General features: G+C 39.8%; 1 protein-coding gene across 1 annotated transcript in view; it reads left to right on the top strand.

Moving 5' to 3' along the window:
* The window catches only part of SYNE2 (spectrin repeat containing nuclear envelope protein 2), a 1,750,628-nt gene that overhangs the window by 472,427 nt on the left and 1,264,377 nt on the right, over positions 1–13,824 (top strand). Inside the window, exon 39 of the mRNA XM_086937933.1 lies at positions 2,346–2,545. Within this exon, the coding sequence (XP_086794059.1) occupies positions 2,346–2,545 (200 nt within the window). The remainder of the gene's footprint in view (positions 1–2,345; positions 2,546–13,824) is intronic.

Below are 13,824 nucleotides of genomic sequence, written 5' to 3'. Positions count from 1 at the left end.
TATGCCCCAGACCACTGCTGCCACTTTATCCTGTTCTGTCCCACCAGCCCATTTTTGTGCCCTTACACACCCCTACAGCTCTTCTGTGTGCACCTCCAACGACACTGAAGCCACTCTGTGTGCCATCTGCTTCACCTTTGCCACCCTCATGTGTGCCTTCTATCTCCCCACCATCCCCTCTCCTTGATTCTCTGCTGTCTTACCCCTCTGCTATCTTACTGTTCATCTATAATGCCTTGTCTTAGATACCATGGTAGGCGACGCTCACATCTTACACACTGCATACTTTCTAAGCACTCCTTGCCCTTGGTTAAGGCAAGTAGGGACAGTGGGTCATTTTGCCCCTCACCCATGGGCAAGGCGAGTTTAGAGTCAATACCCTTTGACTTTGGGCAAGGCTAGGAGGGTTGTTGTTAAAACCATTAAACTCTGTGCCAAAAGAAGGGTGGTATGGAGACATTTCGCTCTTTGCCCTTGAGTGAGGCGAGGTTGAGTTCTTGTAAATCCCCACCTTGCACTTGTGCGCGTGAGGTAAGGGACTGTTCACTCTCTGTCTCTCGTGCAATGCAGATACCTTTTCTCCATCCTTGCCCTTATGCAAGGTGAGGAGAGGAGGGTGTCATTTCTACCCTTTACCTAGGGGCTATGTAAGAGGGGGTAAGTGGAGAGCACCCTCATCTACATTTTGGGTAGCAGATCTCATCCTCTGGCCTTAGGGAAGCCGGTGTAGGGAAACATTAATTAACCCCACCATTTGGCAAGGTGGGGAAGGCCTGTACGTAGCTCTATACATCCTGACAAGGCCAGGGAGGACATAAAGAGAAAAATGTTTTTCTTTTTAACACCTTGGCTGCTTTGAGTTTTCCCCTCCTATGCTGAGCTTTGATGTTTCTCCATTGTTCATGACGAGCTCAGCTCGTCATAAGCACAGCTCAACCATGCCTCATGACGAGCTGAACTCGTCATGAGCAGCGAAGGGGTTAATATCGTCTGAGCTTGGTAAACAGGCAAATAGAGACATTCATGAGTTGGTAAGCTCACCTGTTTAGGTGCTTCAGAATACAGTAGTATAAATACCCATACAGAAATTAAGAAGAATATTTCACAAAAGCCTGTGAAATATACATACAGTCATCTTAATGGCAAACCTCAAACCACACTGCAGGCCTTTTCAATTTTCAGGGCGGGTAGGCATATGCAGCAATGGAGGATCCCATTATACCACAGGGTTATCTAAATTATGCCGCATTAAGAGATCATTTATGCAGCAATACGCAACTCAGTGTCTGGTAGTATTGGCAAATATTGTGGCATGAGTGAAAAATCAATTAATATGTGGTAAAACCATTGTCATAGAATCGAATAATTCCACCGGCCCTGCTCAGGGGCCATTGCTTTACCAACAATCTTCATAAAAGTAGACTCAACCTAAACATTCCAATTTAAAGTGAGCACCCATATATAAAACAAGAGGTCTCTCTATCTCAATCAGGAGGAAAGGTTACCACTTTTTCCTAACTGTTGTGTTGCTTGAACATTTATTGTCCATTGCTGTTGATTATCACATAGTTTATTTTACTTAAGTAGTATGTTGTAAATCGATTAGGATCCAGCAAATTAGGATTACCTGTGAATCCATATTGCTATGATGAGAATGTTTATGTAGCAAAAGGCAATTTAATGTTAATAGAGATTAGAATCACTAAGCTCACTACAGTCAAGCAAATAATGGATGAGTGTAATATAATTAATCAAAATGAGTGCCTCATTAAGGAGTGACTGATGTTGTTCATGCCCATTATAGGAGAAATAATATCAGTATTTAGTTTAGTGGTCAGTCAGCAATTGTGTGTGTCCATAAGGGCCAGAAGTGCAAACTTGTTATATGAATGTTGTATGTAATATATGGAATGAGTTAAATTTCTATACAATTTATTTTATTCAAGTCTTTCAAAAACTGACTCTTTCTGAAGAAGAGATGAAGCAAATATATGCCTCAGTTATTGAATTATGCACATGCCTGGGTTTAAAAACTGAAACCACTGATTATTCAATTGAAAGAAAGCCATTAACCGCCATGCTCACTTCCTGTATGGCTTTTGCTCTGCCCAGAAAACAATCTGACCCTTTGAAGACAAACATAAATTAGCCAAGATATAAATATGTTTTCACTACATTTTCCGCTGACACATGTTTGTTTTATAACAAAAATTGTGAACTCTATTTAAGCAGTTGCATGTTGCAGATTCAGTTCTTCTCTGTCTATTTTTGTACCTAATCTTTTCCATAATCTCCCAGCATACAACAGTCAACCAAATTGATCCCTTGTTTGTGGTACTACTTAGGCTTTTCTGTTGTCTGAAGAAAGGGACAACATGCAGCAAATAAAAACATTACTGAGCAAAGTGGAGAATCATCTTCCAGAAGAAAGTGTTGGCCAACTGAACAACTGGATAAAGGACAAAGAAGCGGAATTAAAGACTGTGACCTCAGAATGCCAAACACAACAGAAGGAGCTCAGGGATCGTCTCCAATTGTTCTCAAGGTAGGTTAAAAAATCCATTTAGTGTTAGGATTATCCTGTTAGTGGTCAGTGCAATGTCTTTTTTTCTGAAAAATAAAAAAGTGAAAATGTTTGGTGAACAGCCATCGAAAACCAACAACAGCCTTCCTCTACCCTTTTTATACATTGAAAGGGACTGCCATGTCGGGGGCTCCTTCTAATATACAGAGAGGATCTTTGGCCAGCGGTGATCTCTCAATTTGGCAAATGGTAATCCTGCAGACTGGCGAAGATAATGTCTTCCGCCACCCTGACAGACTGTACTCTATCTGTCACAGTTACAATCAGACTTTAACCCATTGACTGCGGCGCAAATTCCACCACGGTGCAGGCACTTTAATCAGTGGGCGGAGTTTGGACGGCCCCCGGCCGTCCTCCGCACACGCCCACCATCACGTTGGACGGCCATGGGCCGTCTTTAACATGAAACGGGTTAAAAGAGAATTCAAATATTTTTCTTGGCCATTAAATGAGCCCTTCAGCATTTGTAGCCTAACACGCAACTACAGTAAAATGGCAATAGTTGTGGCCAATGAGTGTTATGTGTCATTCCAGAGTAGTTTGTTGCTGCCTGTTTATAAGTCTGGTGTTGATAAGAATAGAGACACTCCTCCTGTACAGCCCCATTCCTTACTTTTAGCAGATCTATAGTCCTGCTCACAAGAGAGGCATGAGACTCACAGTTAATGCTGAATGCTGCACTGCCTCATTCAAGGTCATTGTCCCTTTATTGACACATCATCTTTCTAATGGAAGAATGCCCTTCTCCGGACCTTGAATAGGGAGAAGGAATTTGATTAGGTCAACTTGCAATGCCTCTGAAAAGTACCGGAGGTGTCCAGCATTGGGGTGCTTTTGGAAGCGGGTCCAATGTGATTATAGAGAGGAGGAGGATCATATCCATATTATGCACGCAAATGATCCAGTGACCTTCTTTCCAGCCTTGATGAAGGAACTGGAGAGGTTTTGTTATTTAAGATTAATATGGCCAAATCCCAGATCCTGCACATCTCGGTGCTGTGTGATCAGGTGATGCAGATCAACGCTCAATTCCCTTTTCAGGAGGCTGACACATCATTTACATTCCTAGTGATACAAATGGCTCAAACCCCTCATCAGACAGTGATAGAGAATTATTACCAGCTATTGCATGCGGAAAAACGGGCTTACAATTTTGGCATATAGGGAGCCTCCCCTGGTGCTGACTGGTGGTGGTCAAAAGACGGTTCTTTTAGAATACTTTATGCCTTCCAGATTTTCTGATCTCACATACATCTATCTTAAGATGGATGAATCTATATGGGCGCAGGTGTCTTCATGAATGGCTAGAATGAAGCAGAACGGACATTTTGCTTTATGGATCAGATAGTCACAGGCACAGGTATCCTCAAAAGTACACTGGTTCGAAAGAAAACATAGGGCCTGAGGAATATAATGATCTCCAGTGATGAGAATGATACTAGCAGTGTGAAGAGCAGTGGCAGTGTGGACGGGCTTAGTACGTTCCCATCCCCATTAACCCGTATAGTGCATAACCCAAATTCCACCTATTTTTATTGAATATATTGTAAAGTTTTTGCATGCATTTGTTGTCAGATTATGCCTACCATATGACAAGCATTACACACAAGTCTCCAGTCATTACATGTCTGGAATAGCTTTCATATACTGTGGTACAACTTCATATACATAGCCATCATACTCTGAGGTACAACATCATTCACATAGCGACTGACACCACAAACTTTAGATGTGCTCTCCAAAACGATTAATTCCACAACACGTAGACATGCAAAAATATACCTCACTACCCTTTATACCTTCCCTCCCTTTCTCGCCACTGGAATTTCCTGCCTCCCCCTAATGTGGAATGGTTCTCTGTGCAAAGTGGCATTGTTCGGCTGTCAGTAAAAAACAGCATGGGTCTATCTGGGGTTGCTCTTGGGAAGCTAGCATGAGATGATTATTGTTTTCCATATCGGCAGGTCCATCTATTCCAAGGAAAAACACACAGTTATAGGTGACAGGGTTGGGACCTCAGTTTGTCAGGGAGTGGGGTAGATGCCCCTATCTCCACATTTTGTCTAGGTCATCAGAACAACAAAATGCGCTTTCTCTCGTATAGGCACAACCCCAGCTGTGCAATAAGTGATTACTGCCATTTCTCAACACTCCTCGCATGCATTCAAAAATACCCTACTTAGGCATAGATGCACCAAGGTAAAATCCGCTCGCAAAGGAAAAGATTCTCAGAATCTGCCCCTTTGCGACCAGTATTTTTGCATTTGGGATGCATCATCCCACATGCAAAAATCGCAATTTTAGAAATCGCAAAATTGCTATTTCTTGCATTTAAGGAATCTCAAATTGAGATTCCTTAAATGCAATGCATTAAAGTTAAAAAAATATAGCGACTTCGCTATTAGGGGTCGCAAATTACAATGACGTTGAACTTCATGGTAATTTGCCAAAACTTTGAAAGATGCACTAAAGTGCATTTTTCAAAGTTCCATTTTACACACAAACATGCCCTTAGGGCATGTGTGTGTGGAAGATGTACCCATATGCAGATTTCAGGGGTGCAACAGGGTGTCCTTTTGACACCCTGGCACCCTTGAAATTGCAATCTCAATTTGCGATTCTCTAATTGAGAATCGCAAATAGAGATTTTCTTCCTATTCATTCCTATGGGCCTCTAGGCCCATAGGAATGAGCGGGGAGGTGTTCCTTAATTGCGACTCGCAATTTGCGAGTCGCAATTAAGGAATTTTAAGAAATCGCTATTATTTTAGTGATTTCTTCATGCATAGCATTTTGCTATTCCTTATTAGCGAATCATTATTTTTCGCTAATAAGGAATAGCAAAATGGGTTCTTGATGCATCTGGGGGTTAGAGTTCAGTAGTAAGTGCTTCTGAGCTGTGAGGATCCGGTCATCCTGCCTACTTCACATAATTCAAGCAGTAAAACTGAAAAGGCTTCATTAGTCCCTTGTGAATTCGGAGATTATGGGATTAGAACACTGGCCACCCTGATGAAGCATCCTTCATTGATCTGTCATTAGGTAAGAAGCAGGTCAAGTGAACCTTTCTACAAAACCAGGGAAGGGAGTACTGGGCTAAAGCCTGGTATGTATTGCCTGTATGTGCTACTCTGCTTAGAAATGTCCTCTTTTTAGCAAGAAATTGAACAAAAATAATTGCAATGATAATTGCAAGATTTAGTAATACTTAAAACTGATTTGCAACAAAGATGTAAAATGTAAAACTAATGATGATTTCCAAAGCGCAGCATTTTTGAGTGGCAGCCTGTGCAAAATGTTAGACCAGACTGAGATGCAAGGTCTTAAAATATGTGTAAATGTGAGCAGAGTAATGGAACCAGTAGCTATTTGCTATTGTCAACATCATTGAATCGTCTTACATTGTGTAATGCATCTTTGAAGAACTTTATTGGGCACTCAGCTGGTTGACCTACGGTCACTTGACCTGAATGCAAGGTGCGCTGTCTGCTTTTAGATATATTTTGTGTTCTTAGTTATCTTCCTGTTGTCTTTTTGCTTTCAGTGTCTAAAAGTGCTCTGAAATAACCTTAAACCAACTCAACGCAGCTATACTGACATAAACACATGAAAAACCTTTTTAAAAGTTTTCATTGGGTATGGGGTTCGTTGCAATGGAAAAGTGATCACAAAATGTCCCATTTATAATTGAAAGTATAATTTATCATATTTTGCTAGAAAATAGTCATGCAACATTACTTGAATGTCTGACTCACCTTTGATTTGGTCATGTAGGCTATAGGTGATCAAAAGGGTGTTCAGTTGGCTGTTGACAAACATAGTGGTGCTCAGGCTAAGGCCATGTTATGTCACTACATCTGTCAAAAGGTTTTTAGGTGCTCCTTTTCCCTGTAACTGAAGCTGAAGGCTAGTGATATGGAGAATGCTTCAAGATTTAGTAAATCGTCAAGGAGATCCACTTAAATTCATTTCTGGCCTCGTTTCGATAGTGTTTCTTGTAGATGTCAAGATCCCTTTTTAAATGAAACACTATTCAATCCTTCTCTTTATGTTCTTATATCATTGTAATGTCTCATTTCATTTCAGTACTGGCAAAATGTTTTCTATGGAGACCATAATGTCTTTCCTCCTAAAATATTGTATTGGTGTTGTTTTGCGCTTTACTTTTCACTTTCAAGGCCAAAAGTGCTTTTTGGGTGGTCCGATAATTATTTATATAGCTTTCATACCGCTGATGTGGTTGTGAAGTGCTCTAATTTCCTTGGAGTTCCAAGTGTACTCTGTAGTAATTTTAGGACGGTTATGATCTAACCGGTTTATGTTGCTTTAATGCATGAGTTTAAAGAATGACATGGAAGAACATTGCATCTAATGTCACAGTATATAAGCATGTGGTGTGGAGGAGAGTGTGAGAATAGATGCTGCCATGCATTGTTCACTCATATTCACATCCTCCCCTCTGGTTTTAACGTTTAATATACTGATAAAATCTGTTTTACTTGCACACATATTATGGTCCAGTAATATGTAATTGTACTTTCTTTTTCAAAGCGTGATAATACCACTTGGTGACGTAGCGCTATAGAACATACCGCTGTGTGGTTGTGAAGTGCTCTAATTTCCTTGGAGTTCCAAGTGTACTCTGTAGTAATTTTAGGACGGTTATGATCTAACCGGTATATGTTACTTTAATGCATGAGTTTAAAGAATGACATGGAAGAACATTGCATCTAATGTCACAGTATATAAGCATGGGGTGTGAAGGAGAGTGTGAGAATAGATGCTGCCATGCATTGTTCACTCATATTCACATCCTCCCCTCTGGTTTTAACGTTTAATATACTGATAAAATCTGTTTTACTTGCACACATATTATGGTCCAGTAATATGTAATTGTACTTTCTTTTTCAAAGCGTGATAATACCACTTGGTGACGTAGCGCTATAGAACAAAACTGCAAATAAATAAACTGAATTACTATATGTAGCATCTTTAGGGTGGACAGTGTCAAATGTAACACTTGGCGTTGATGTGCCTTCATTTGTCCCCAGCAGTGTATATGGAGTCATCACAAATGCATCAAGCTATTAGTATTATATGGGGTACTATTTTCTAGGACTGACAGTGAAACTACGTCACTGTCCAGAGGGTCTTCATTTGGTTCTTTTGGGTAACAGGTAACATTTGTCCATCGCTTAACATGAGCTAGAGATGCTGTGATTAATTAAATGAACACTGCCATTTATTTTTGTATAATCTTTTAAAGGTTACATAACTATCGCCTTACAAAAGTGTTGACCTGTTTTAAAATCATACATCCAGCCTAACTCACTTTCTTTCTACCTATCATAGAGCTAGGTTAATTTAGCATTCGAGCTCCAGTTGCAAGATAGTTCGTGGCATATGAATTCGAGTGTATTTAGGTGCTTTTCAATGTTTGAGTAGGGAATTATTCATGAATGGTAAACATTTCGGCAGTCTATATTTTTAGATCTATGTATCCGCGGTCTGTATTTTTCACTCTACTTTCATGTACCAACCAAAACCCAACAACTAACATTCCCCACCCCAGCATTGCACATAGCCACACTGCCTTTTATTTGTTAGCTAATTGTATTGTAGAAAAACTGAGGCCATCCCTTGCTGAATTTGTGAAGAGGAAGCTATGTTTGGTAGCACAGCTAAGTGCCCTTGAGAGAGCTACACTACAGAATCCAGTGACTTTTTGATTCTCTTTGTTGTGCACACAGATGGTGATCTAAAATTATTATTGCATCACATTTCATGCTAGTCTTTCTGCCTACCCCAGCAGTCTCAGCAATTTCTGGAGATAAAGTATGAATCCAGACCTATTAGATCTAGAGAGAGATGAACCCACCCTTAAATATGAGGGTTATGAACTAACTAATATGAATATGGGCAGGAGTCTATTCAAACTGTTCTTGTGTCAAAAAGACCTGGGACGCAAACAACATGGAAACCCTGTCACATAGCAGGTACCTCACACTTTAAAAACTTGAGGGATTGTTAATGCTTTGTCAGTATTCCAAGGCTTATATTGCAGTTTGTATTCAGTGCTGAAAAAGGCCCAACTGGAAAGACCAGGACATTGTCACCACAAATTATTTTAATTCATCCAATGTATTACTGTTAGAAGGTTAAGCATTTTGATTACCTGAGGGTAAGATTTACAAATACAATATCATGGGTCCCGCAAATCTCCAAAAGCCAACTTACACTCCAGCATGTAAGTTCTCCTCTGGCCTAAAAAATGAAAAGCATCTACTTACAGGCCAGTTGCTCCTGTTATTGACATCTACAGAGCTAAAGGAGTTTGAATCGCGCTTTATGGAGCCGAGATCTGGGGGTCGAACAACCTAGACCTCGTTGAAAAATGAGAGATTATTTAAATCAATTCTTGATTTATCCTGTAATGTGCCCATAACGCTATTCCGGTTGGATTTTGGGCTTAAAAATATAGTGCATATGGTAGCATTCAGACCCCTGGCCTACTGGATCCGAGTCTGGTGTATCAACTCACTACTCCCTCTGTTTCATTTCTTAAAGTGATTGCACTCGATACTAAAGGGGTGTACCATGGTTTACATATGTCAAGTCATGGTTACATAGACTTGGTGTGAGTGAACTATGGTCCAATCCACTTGATATCCGTGAAACACAGCCTGATATGCCTTATGCTTATGAACATGTATTGGCCCTACAATAGTGGCCCATGGTTGCATTGCAGTACTGTTGGGGAGCTAACAGGAAGGTTTTTGGATTTTAAAGCTAAATTGTATTGTGAAGAAATTCTGAACCAAATTGCAACTCAGATATGGTAATTTGCCAGTTAACAATTTCTGCTGTAGATGCAATGGCCATAACACTTCCTCTAATTGTCCATCTTGTTGTTAGTTTTAGGACTGTTACTCATACATTGGTGCTCTGAAAGATTTAAAGTTATTGTATATGCTTTTATGGTTTTTAATTTAAACCAAATCAAGTTACTACAACTACTGTCAGATGGCGAAAATGTACTTCATGTAATCGTTTCCAGTAAAAGGAGGAACAGAGCTTAGTGACTGAAGGATATAACTAGTCCAAAGTAGAACCAAATGTATGGGTTCGAAGACATAGATGAAATCCTGACAATAATCTTCAGTCCAAAGGGGTGAAGGCTGAGATAAGTGGCATGGATGAAGTTTAAATCTAGGCATACATTCAGAATGGGAATGAAGTGTGTGTGAGAAGGATGAATGCATAGATCTATGATAACAAGGATGTTTGAATTAAATGGATAAAGTTTAAGATGTGTGACTAGGATGAAGAGTAAATCGGAGGGTTAAAGGCTGTGATGGATGACATGGAAAAAGTGAGAATTGTAGGGATAAGGGTCAAGGTGTATGGCAAAAGAAGAAGTGTGTATCACAGGGATGTAGCTGAGGTACAATAAGGATGATGTGTAAATCAGAGGCATGAAGGTAGAGTTCTACAACGAGGATGAAGGGTGAATCAGAGGAATGAAGGCTGAGATTAGTATGTGAATGAAGTGTGAATCAGAATGGATAAAAACTTGTGATGAATTAGAGGATTGAAGGCTATGATGAAACCTAAGGAAGATTTGTAAACAGAGGAGTGGAAGAAACAATAAAAACCACTAATAAATAACTGTAATATCTTGGAATATAGCTGGTCTGACTAAAAATCTTTCTGACCCTGATTGGTCCAATTATATTGACTCCTGTGACTTTTGTTTGTTCCAAGAAACCTGGACCCTTGAAATACCACACAGGGTGGGATACAGGACTTATAATATTGCGGCATTTCCATCAGCCAGAGGTAGACCATCGGGGGGGGGCTTACGATTTGGATTAGTGTGTCCTTGGAGGTAAAAATTACACAACTAAACATAGACTCAGCTGATATACTAGGTCTTTTAGTTAACCTGCAGGATGGTAGGCGCATTGTTGTGTTAAATGTTTATAATCGACCCTGTGGGTTATCAAAAGAATCTGCAATTATCGATAAACTGGATAAATTCCTTACTGATCTTGTAGATGTGCCTAGTAGTAAAATAGTATGTAGTGATTTTAATTGTAATTTTGAGCCAATCATAGGGTTTGGAGATGTTTTCTCAGATGAGGATAGGGCCAACAACATCCCCCCCTTATCATATACGGAGGGTGTGAGCTGCACGTCCCTAGCTACTCAGATTATGAGACTGTATCAGTACATGGTTTGAGGGCCTGTAATGGCCGTTTTCCAACAGATTCTCCGAAAGCACCAACCTTTGGTAAAAATCATAGTCGGATTGATTATATCCTGGTATCTTTCGATATCTGGCCCGTCCTATCAGACTTTGTAATTGACCCTAGATACGAAAGTGACCATCGCCCACTGCTTTTGTCAATGGACTATAGATTAGTCCCTAGCTCCAGGATCCCGATGGAACAAAATATGCTGGATAATCCAACTACTGTTGGCCCCTTAATAAGTAACAACAGGCAATCCCTTAAATGGGCTAGCTTATTAAGTAATAAGGAGGCATTATCCAGCATCTATTCATTATTTGCGGATATTTTTGCCAAACATCTGCTTCAATCAGTAGAGGGTGAGGTTTTTATCAACTTGCATAATGAATTTTTGAAAGCCTTAGTACCACTTGTGACAAAAATGCCGCATAAAAAAAGGTTGAAAAAAATTAGTTCCATTGGTACCAAACCCTGGTACAATAAAGAATGTCATAATTGTAAGAGTAAACTCTTAGAGGCAATCAAGAGCAATTAGGACCCTAAGGCAAGAATATAGGAGGGTGCAGCAAAAGGATAGAACTGATTGGGATAAGGAATGTTGGGAGAACATGCTAATAGCTGTTAAAGCTAAGGATAATGTGGGCTTCTGGCAACTAGTTGCCAACGAGAATACTGGAGGAAGGTCACCGGATGATGTGTTCATTGATGAACAAACTTGGGTTAACCATTTCACCCATTTGTATAAAGCCCCAGATAGTGATAAGATGGCTGCTGGAAATAGCCCATGGTTGGTGCCATCAACAAATACTATAGAGTTCAGCCTCGAGGAAACCGAGTTAGCAATAACTGCTGTGAAAAACGGTAAAGCCCCAGGCTTAGATAAAATACCTGGGGACTTGTATAAACATGAGACCAGTATATGGGCGGCATATATAAATAAGCTTTTTAACATATTAGTTGCCGGTGGGAACTTACCACTTAGTTGGCGGGGAGCAGAAATCATTTTAGTTTTTAAGAAGGGAGATAGATATGATACTTCTAACTATCGTCCCATTTGTCTTTTAGACATTTTACAAAAAATCTTTTCAAGGCATCTTTTAAACCGGATGGATTCATGGATTGATGAGAAAGAGATCTTTACTAAGTTCCAAGCAGGTTTTAGACGGAACACAAGTACGATAGATCAGGTTTTTAGGTTTTGTTGCATTTGTTGGAAATATGTCTTTTTATTAAAAGGACATATTTATGTAGCTTTTGTTGACCTTAGGGCAGCTTTTGATTTAGTTTTGCGAGATCGTTTATGGGATTGTTTATTTGCATTGGGATTACCAGCCTGTATACTCCAGCAGATTGTACGATTACATGACAATAATTTTGCTAGAGTACGCTGGGGCCCGAAAGGGGAATTAACAGAACCCATACCTATTAGACGGGGAGTCCGCCAAGGATGTGTGTTGGCTCCTACACCTTTTTCTCTATTTGTCAACGACATCCCAGCATATTTAGATGGGTGCAGTAATGACTCCCCAAAGCTGAATGGTGTGAGGGTCCCCTCCCTTTTATTTGCGGACGATACAATCCTGATCTCGCAAACGCCCATGGGCCTTCAAACCCTCTTGAACACTTTCAAAATGTACTGTGACTCAAAAGGCCTAGAAATAAATACGAAAAAAAAACAAATGTATGTCCATAAATCCACACAAATCGTTTGAAGGGCAATTCTTTTTAAATAGTCAAAGGCTTGAACTGGTTTCAAACTTCTCGTACCTGGGTGTTTCTCTAGATTCAACAACCTCATGGAGCACGCAAATTGAAAAGAGTAAAACTATATTTAATCAGAGCTCTTTACCTATCATAAAGCAACATGGGGCAAGCCTAAGTAAGTCCATTTCATAAGCACTAGAAGTTTTTAAATTTAAGGCTCAATCTGGTGCTTTATATGGAGCAGAAATCTGGGGCATAAATGCAGGTAAAATCTTTACGATTAGTGAAAACAACTTTTATAGAAGGCTTTTGAGATTGCCCAAACGTACCCCACTTGTACCATTGTTTATGGATCTAAACATGAAACGAACAGATCATATTGCACTACTTAGGCCACTATTGTTCTGGGTCAGACTCTGGAGTACTCCCGAACTTGTAGACTATAGACAAGGTATCGTAGAAGTCAAGAGTCTGGATGTACATAATACAAACCCCTGGCTTAAGCATGTTAATAATTGGTTCCATCGGATAGGCCTTGCTCACTACTGGGACGATCCAGCATGTTTGACACAAAGATGTAAGATCCAGGTTAAGAACCAGTTTTGGTTTTATATAACACACAATTACCAAAACAATCATTCATGTGGATCCATCACACGCAGTTTTCTTGATTTTAAGGACACTCCACTGTTTGAAGAATTTTTAAACGAGATACAACCAGCCCTAGCAAAAAGCCTGTACTTAAAATTTAGATATGGTACACTTAAAACAAAATCAGTACTAGCTAGATGGGATAAGGTCGCAGGGCAATCAAAAAGTACAAATTGTACATGTTGTCAACTAAATTTAAGAGAAGATGGCAGCCACATATTGTTCTTCTGTACTGCCTATGACCGAGCTAGGAGAAGATGGATCAAACCCTTGTGCAAAGCCTTAGGTATTCGATCATACCAGGAAGCATATAGGATTGTCAAAACGGACACTGGACACCTTACGGTGTTTTGTGTTAGCAGATTCCTATTGAATGTTGGTTATACACGGAAAAACATGGCTCTTGATCTGTAGATATTAAATGTGTGTACATTAGATGCAGGCTAGGTTGCCCTGACACAGGCTGGGGTTGATACCTGTAATATTGTTTGTTTTATAACTACTATGCATATCTTAACATGGATGATTTTTATTGTTCTAACTGTTGAAATGTATATAATCTTCTTCCAATTGGTATGTTGTACTCACTGTGCATAATGTTTTGTTGTTGTGATGCATCTTTTATGGCCGAAA

Source organism: Lissotriton vulgaris, chromosome 9, assembly GCF_964263255.1.
Source record: "Lissotriton vulgaris chromosome 9, aLisVul1.2, whole genome shotgun sequence".
NCBI classification, from domain to species: domain Eukaryota; kingdom Metazoa; phylum Chordata; class Amphibia; order Caudata; family Salamandridae; genus Lissotriton; species Lissotriton vulgaris.
This window is presented reverse-complemented; position numbering and strand designations above follow the sequence as displayed.